The sequence below is a fragment of the Chiroxiphia lanceolata genome, chromosome 1 (genome assembly GCF_009829145.1).
Source record: "Chiroxiphia lanceolata isolate bChiLan1 chromosome 1, bChiLan1.pri, whole genome shotgun sequence".
In the NCBI taxonomy this organism is placed as follows: domain Eukaryota; kingdom Metazoa; phylum Chordata; class Aves; order Passeriformes; family Pipridae; genus Chiroxiphia; species Chiroxiphia lanceolata.
The window spans coordinates 135,078,920-135,085,824 of record NC_045637.1 but is presented as its reverse complement, the minus strand read 5'-3'; the positions used below and the strand labels follow the sequence as shown (position 1 = coordinate 135,085,824).

Here is a 6,905-nt window from a genome sequence, read left to right as displayed (position 1 = left end):
TTCCACAGTTGGTACATCCCATATTCTGGAGGAGTGTGCTGAAAAGCAACAGATTTCTCCCTTTTTTGCCCTCCAGTTTCAGACAAAAATTCTTTCTCCACTGCAAGTCAAGGTAGGAGCTACTATGACATGCTGTACATATTCCTCAAATATTCCCCAAATCCAACTTATTTTTGACACATTTCCAAGAGGCCCCACAAAAATATAATTAAATCAAGAAACTATTAGAGAAACATGTTGAGATTTGTTTTTATTTTAATGTTTCATCTTCACTTTACAATGGGAATCTGCAAACTGAGGCATAGGTGTCTGCCTGCTTGTCTGCGGTGGCTAACCCAGGTAACAGTCTGCAAGCTATTTACTTTGGTTGAGTCATATATACATATATATTAATACATCTATCTAATTTTTGTTTTAAAAACAAACTACTTCTCATGGGCAACGATGTCGTTGTGCAGCCTCTTCCTTTTCAATTTAGCAACAGCAATTTTGTAGTCTTGGGGCAAATTAGTACAGTTTCACCAGTTATTTCCTTCCTTCCTGTTCCAACAGCAGTGCAGGCTTTGAAATGACTTCTCAAAAACATCACCTACGGCCGAAATCACCGTCGAGGCCATTTCCATCAGCTGCCCAGCCGGGCAGCAAACACACTCTCTCATGGGGATAAACCTCTTTTGCCACCCCGCATCCCTTTTCTCCCTGTGCCCTGCTTCCAGCCACCCGAATTAATTTCGGCTGACCCCAAGGGGTTCGTGGCGGGCAGCGGGCCCTGCTCCCGACCCCTCACGGCCATGAGAGCGCAGGTGGCGGAGCCGGGGGCAGCCTCCGCCCCGCGGCCACCTCCGGGGCCAGCAGGGCCGGTCATCCTCCGGGTTTGAGCCCGCTCCGGAGCTTCCCGAGCGATCAGCGATGCCCGGGGGAGCTGCGGCTCCGGAGCAGCCGCACGAGCGGAGCGGGCGGGAGGGGGGAACCAAAGAGCGGCGGAACGGGCGGGCGGCGCTCGGGGAGCCGCCGGGCGGGCGCGGCTGCCCCAGCCCCAGGCCGAGGCCCAGCCCCGGCATGGCGACGCTGCGGGTGCTGGAGCTCTACAGCGGCATCGGGGGGATGCACCAGGCCCTCAAAGGTACCGGCGGGTCCGCGGGGCTCGGTGCTGCCTCCATACCCCACCCTCGGGGGCTTCTTCTCGAGGGAACCCGGGCCTCCGAGGGAGGGCGAATGTGCAGGGTGGGCTGAGGTGGCCGCTCTTCTCCCATAGCCCCTTCCCCAGCCCGGGCGTGGGCACCAGGTACCCAGGGACACGTTGGAATGAAAATGAGAGATCCATGCGCCTTCTCTGGCCCAGGCAGCTGCTTCTGACAAGGCCTTGATTTTGTGTTTGTTAATATGTGCTCTAACACAGACGCGCCCCTGCTGCAAATGTGATCGGGGTCATTGAAGCGCATGGGCTGATAATCTAATTATTCAGGGTATCCCATAGGCATGCACGTGGACTTGGTTTTCCTGGCACGTAGTTAGGTGTATAGCTGATATGTGCTCCAATATGAGCCTGACCATCTGAGGCTGGTATAACATTTTATAAATATGAAAATAGAATATGGAATTTGACCTGGTATCGAGAGTTCACACAAGCCCATGTGCCCAGTGAGTTTTTTGATCTGGTACAAGGAACCTTGGAGCTTGATTTGCTGAATTGTTAAAGCATGACCTGGGTGACCTTCGGAAAGTCCTTTAGACTCTGTGACTTGGCTTCCCTAAATAAAATATTGAGGCAGCGCTATTGATTTCCTTTGTAAAGTACCCTGGGCCTTATTACTTTGAAGTCCAGGCTTCAACACACATTAATATAAATTATGAGAATCACAATAATAATTTTAACTAGGTACAATCCTTAAAATCCTTCAGCCTTCGGAAACATCAGCAGGCCTTATATTTTACTCTACATAAGAGAGTATTGTCGTAAAAATAACAGGTGGAAACTCGCCTTATCCTGTTATTTTTCCAGAGAGCTACGTAATATTACAAGTTTATGCTTACAGAGTGGAATCCATTTAGCATCATTTGTTTGCTTAAAACATACAATTGTCAGTATGGCATTTTTTCTACTGTCCTATTTTTGCTTGAATGTGTATAAGTGTTTTATATATAAATATATTAAATATATATTTATAATATATAAAAGTACACAGCAAAATAGCTTCATACATTGTACCTAACCACCTGTTTTAAGGATGCATTTTGCTTTATTTCCAGAGACATTCTTAGAATATTAAGAGGAAAGTTTATCTTTGTATGGAATTGCAGATTTTGGAGTTTTTGTAGAATTAAAAGAGTGAGTTATGCCTTGTATATAGTGTGCATAGCTGTAGTGATAACATGCTGCTTTTCTAGTAGCTGTATTTCTGAAGTGATGGGGAGCTATTTATGTGTTGTAGACAATTTCCATATTTCCACAGAAAGTGGACTGGTTCCTGAAACTTAGCCTACAGCATGGTCCTTCACTCTTCACTGAATTATCTAGCAATGTTCTTGACGTAATTATAGATGTCTTGGGGCTGTTCAGTAGTGTGCTGCAATTGGTAATAAATTGTAAAGCTAGATGTGATACCCCGTGGATTTCCACCTAAGAAAACATCATTTGCAACTCAGTAAATACTTAGAAGCATGGGAATGTTGAGAATGCAGCATTAGATTGTCAGAATATTGTAAACTTTTATCCGAAAGATATGTGGAATTGGTGAACCCCCACTGGATAACTGCTACACAAGGCTTGAAATCATGTCACCTATATTGTGTAGTTTGGACACAAGGCTGAAGGAATTAATCCTTGTATTATTTCTTGAAAAGGTAAATTTATTTCCAAGTTTACTGTTTCTGAACTCGCTAAACACACCTGCTTCAGTGTCAGTGTATGTTGTAATTTCTGTTCTTCTGGGTTTACATTTGACTGAAGAAATTGCATATATATGAATAGTGAGACTGAGATTTTTCTGTAGTGGTATCAGCCAAAGAACATGAAAGGACTGTGTGTAAGACAACATTTAAATTATTATTTGTGTAAATGACCCTAAACAGCACTAAATGGTTAATTGCCAATTGAAATTAGTGAAGCGAATGGACACAACATTATTTGCTTTGCAGTTGGTATAATATTTTTCAATCCGAGGTCTTTTTTTTCTGGGAAGCACATGAGAACAGCCCATAAGGATTGTGTTGTCTTAGAAAAGATCCAAACCATACAATTCTAGATGAAAATATTGTTTAGAGTGCTGTTAAAAATAATAGTCAGGCAATTTGAATAAAAAAGGTTCTGCGGAATTTGCACTGAATTACTTATTAAATGACAGGTTATTATATAGAACTGGGTTTGATGAATTAGATTTCATTTGGTGTATAGATATACTGGGACATTTTGATAATTTCTGCTGGTTTTTTAAGTCCCTCAGACATCTGGATTCAATTTTCTTACACAGTTTATAAAGGAACCAAGTAAAGGCAATGGGCATTATGTGTTTCCTTTTACGTACAAGTCAAACAGAAAAAAGTGAATGTTCCTCTATAAGTACTTTAATAATAGGGCTTCTTATATGTTTCAGGCCTATATGTGTACATGAAACCATGCTATTTAAAAAGGTCTCTGATCCGTTTTTTTGGCTATCATTTAGCAAATGGAGATTGTTCAGCATCTTCCATTTAAATCAAGCATGGAAATATTAGAAGGGTTGTGGGTTTTTTCCGTATAAATATGAAGCTTGAAAGAAAGGCCTCCATTTTGCCAGTGCTTTCATAAGCCAGGCACACAAGGGATGAAGATTATGTATAATAATGTATTTTCTTGGTATGGTTTCTAGTGAATCTATACAGCCAAGAAAAATAATAGGAATATGTAGAAAGCAAAAAGAGTGTGGAGTATTTCAGTGGCAGCACACCAGGAAATTTCCTTGTTCTACAAAAGGGATTCTGCAGCCCTGGCAAGCAGTAGCTCAGTGCTGGTTCCTGGCCATGTTACATGGCCAGTTATGATTAGCAGAGCTGGTCCAACTGTCTACTTTTCTGTGAAACTGCCAGTGTTTTCAACTGGCAAATAGGTATTTTTCAGGAAATCTGATGCTGCCTTTTCTACCTTGATGCCCATTTTGGCTGTGGTCTTCCATAAACTTAATTTTAGGATGGCATATGCTTGAGCTTGCAGGATGGGGATGTTCATTGTTTCAGCAGCTGTCATTAAAGTAGAATATAATTGGCACCAAATAATATGCATTTGGTTTTGAGATTCTACAGTAAGAAAAAATTGAATTTTCACATATTCTTGGAATTTTATCTATCAGGAGTACACAGTCTTGTAAGTGTCTTGTGTTTATCCATCAAGAGTACACAGAAGTTATGAGTACCTAGTTTCATAGTTAAATCAGGTTCTTTTTGACAGAAGGCAGTTTCTGAAATTAGGTTTCAGTCCAAAGCTGAAAAAGAAAAATCTTGGGGATTGTCTAGCTTGTGTTGGCACTTTAGCTATAGATAATTCAGCATATGCAAAATTTCTTGGTTTACGTTTTGAATGCAACACCAAAGAGCTGTGAAAAAATACAATTTAGAAAGTTAGACTTGATTAAAGTTAGAAGTCAGTGAGTGTGTTTGCATTCACACTCTTGAAAGATTGAGGCAGCAGGGAGATGGAAGTGCATTTCTTCCTTCTTCGCACTGTGTACTGCAAAACTTATGGGGTTTGTAAATGTTGATGTTTAAATCATATACATCTAAACATATGTTATTTTTTCATGCGCGTGAGTGAATTTTTTCTTTATACATAAAGTGCAGAGTTTCTGAAGTGAAAAATAATGCTTTATTTTTAGAAAATCTATGGCTATAAATTCATTTCCTTAGCAACTTTCCATCAAACAAACAGCCTGGTCCTCCTCATTCCCAACAAAAACAAACCTAAATTAGCTTAATAATTGAGGCAGTTTTCCCATGAAAAACGGGATCCACATCTCTGCCACAAGTGTTTGTAATCTGCCAGGTCACTGAAAAAAGTCTGCTTGCATAAAACACTAAAGAACATATTCGGTGATATTTTTCCTCTGCAATTGTTACGTTTCAATTTTACAGAGTAAGAATTTGGGTCTCTTGTACTCTACCATGGCTGTTTATTCACTTTATTTGGTTGTCTCTGTGAATTGCACAGTATAATAAACTGGTGTGTGTAATTACATTGAGCATAGCTATCCCACCAGGAGAGGCAAAGGAGACAAAACTGGCAAGCAGCTTTAGGATTCAGCACAAAGTTAAACAAAAATATTGCTGGTTTGAGCAAGTTTTTACACCTAAACTCATTTTGATTTAATGCTTCTTCAAAATATAGCCCTTTGTAGCACAGGATGGTGCCCGTTGTGCTTTTATGTAAGTTTATATGGCTGAACATGAACAAATCCTGTACAAATAGAGCAGAGGAAAAAAGTTGCTAAGTATCCTGCAGGAAGTAAGTATCAAGTTTACTGATAGTCCTGTTGACTGTAGCCATGGGCAGTTCAGCCTAAGTCATGTCAGCCAAGAGCTGACTACTGAGAAATGAAATCTTTGCTCTCTATTTTAGAAGGAAACAGGACTGACAGAACATGTGACTAATCTTCCCTTTTCCATCTGTTTCCATATACCTGTTAGAAGACAATTGTTCCGGCTCTGATTTTCCATTATGCTGAAATCCACCAGGCTGCCCTTGCTGTAACACAATGTATTTCATGTGTTGTCTTGATATTGATGACTCTTGTTACAAGAATACAGTGGTGAATATAAACAGATCTATGTTAATTTTAAGGTCTGCTGGAAACACATGACAAAGGGATCAAATCTGGAGAGAAAAAGGGCAGATATTTTAATATCAGAAATTTTATTTTCGGCATTTGGAAATGACACCCTTAGGTTTGTTTTTTCCAAATCAGAAGCTAATGCATCCTCTCTTCCTCTGTTCCAAATGCCACACCTTCCAATCATTACAGCAGTGTCCCTTTCACTCAGGAGTCTGATATGGCTTGTAAGCATTGTGTATACAACAAAGTAGAGAACTGGGACCCAAAGTTTGATTGCCGCCTCTTTAGGCAATTTAAATAACAGTTAAAGAGTTTCTGCTGTGTGTGTCCTAGAGATTTTAAGTGCAAAACCAGTACTTTACTAATTGTATGATAAAATTTTGATTTCACATGCTTTCAGCCAAGAGAGAATACTGCAATCTAGTCTGCCTAAAAATAAGACATAACACCTCCCTCTGTAACTTCCCCATCATGTCTGTGGCTTCCGTTTGAGCTACAAATTGTTCAGAAATGCGAAGTCTCAGTTCAGAAACTGTGGAGTTGAGGAATCTTGTAAATCAAATATTCCAGCAGTCTCTTAGTTTCACTTAGGAAATGTGTACTATTTTTTCGTTAGTCTGAATAAAATGTTACTGTTTTCTGCATAGTTACAGTTCTCTTAAATCTCTATGTTTTGAAAATTGGATGTACTTGTTTGGGAGGGGAAAAAAGTCTTCAGTGCTGTGTTTCTTTATTGAAGTTCTGCTATGTATTTTGGGGAGTTGATCTAACATCTCACCAAGTCAGCAATTCCTGAGTTAGTTTTGTGTCTTTTGTCAGTGGGGATAGTTAAACACAGTCATGATTCTGTTTTTCTTAGATTCTGCTTTCAGGCTTTTTTTATTATACATTCCTTACAGTAATTTTCAAGCAGTAAATATGATTGCTGTAGCAAAGCAGAATATCACAGTTTTAATAGAAGTTATTTAAATTTCAGAAGTTCTTTAAAAATGTTGTATTCTCACATTGTTTGAAATTTACACAAGCTTTTCTTTGTTGGGTTGGATGTGTGAGATATGCTTGTCTGCTCGAGCTCCTTCATGCGTTTCCAGGGTATTTCCACAC

At 40.0% G+C, this 6,905-nt stretch overlaps 1 protein-coding gene across 5 annotated transcripts in view; it reads left to right on the top strand.

Moving 5' to 3' along the window:
• Positions 1–988: 988 nt before the first annotated feature.
• Positions 989–6,905, top strand: part of TRDMT1 (tRNA aspartic acid methyltransferase 1) — a 29,727-nt gene continuing 23,810 nt past the window's right edge. The window contains exon 1 of one of the 5 annotated variants that reach the window (XR_004358274.1): positions 989–1,123. Coding sequence is in view for 1 of the 5 variants with exons in the window: in XM_032694209.1 (XP_032550100.1) it covers positions 1,060–1,123 (64 nt within the window). In the remaining 4 variants the exon portion in view is untranslated. Of the gene's footprint in view, positions 1,124–2,060; positions 2,082–2,307; positions 2,330–6,905 lie in introns of those variants that run through there. The other 4 variants (XM_032694209.1, XM_032694426.1, XM_032694704.1 and 1 more) reach the window with 4 other exon arrangements.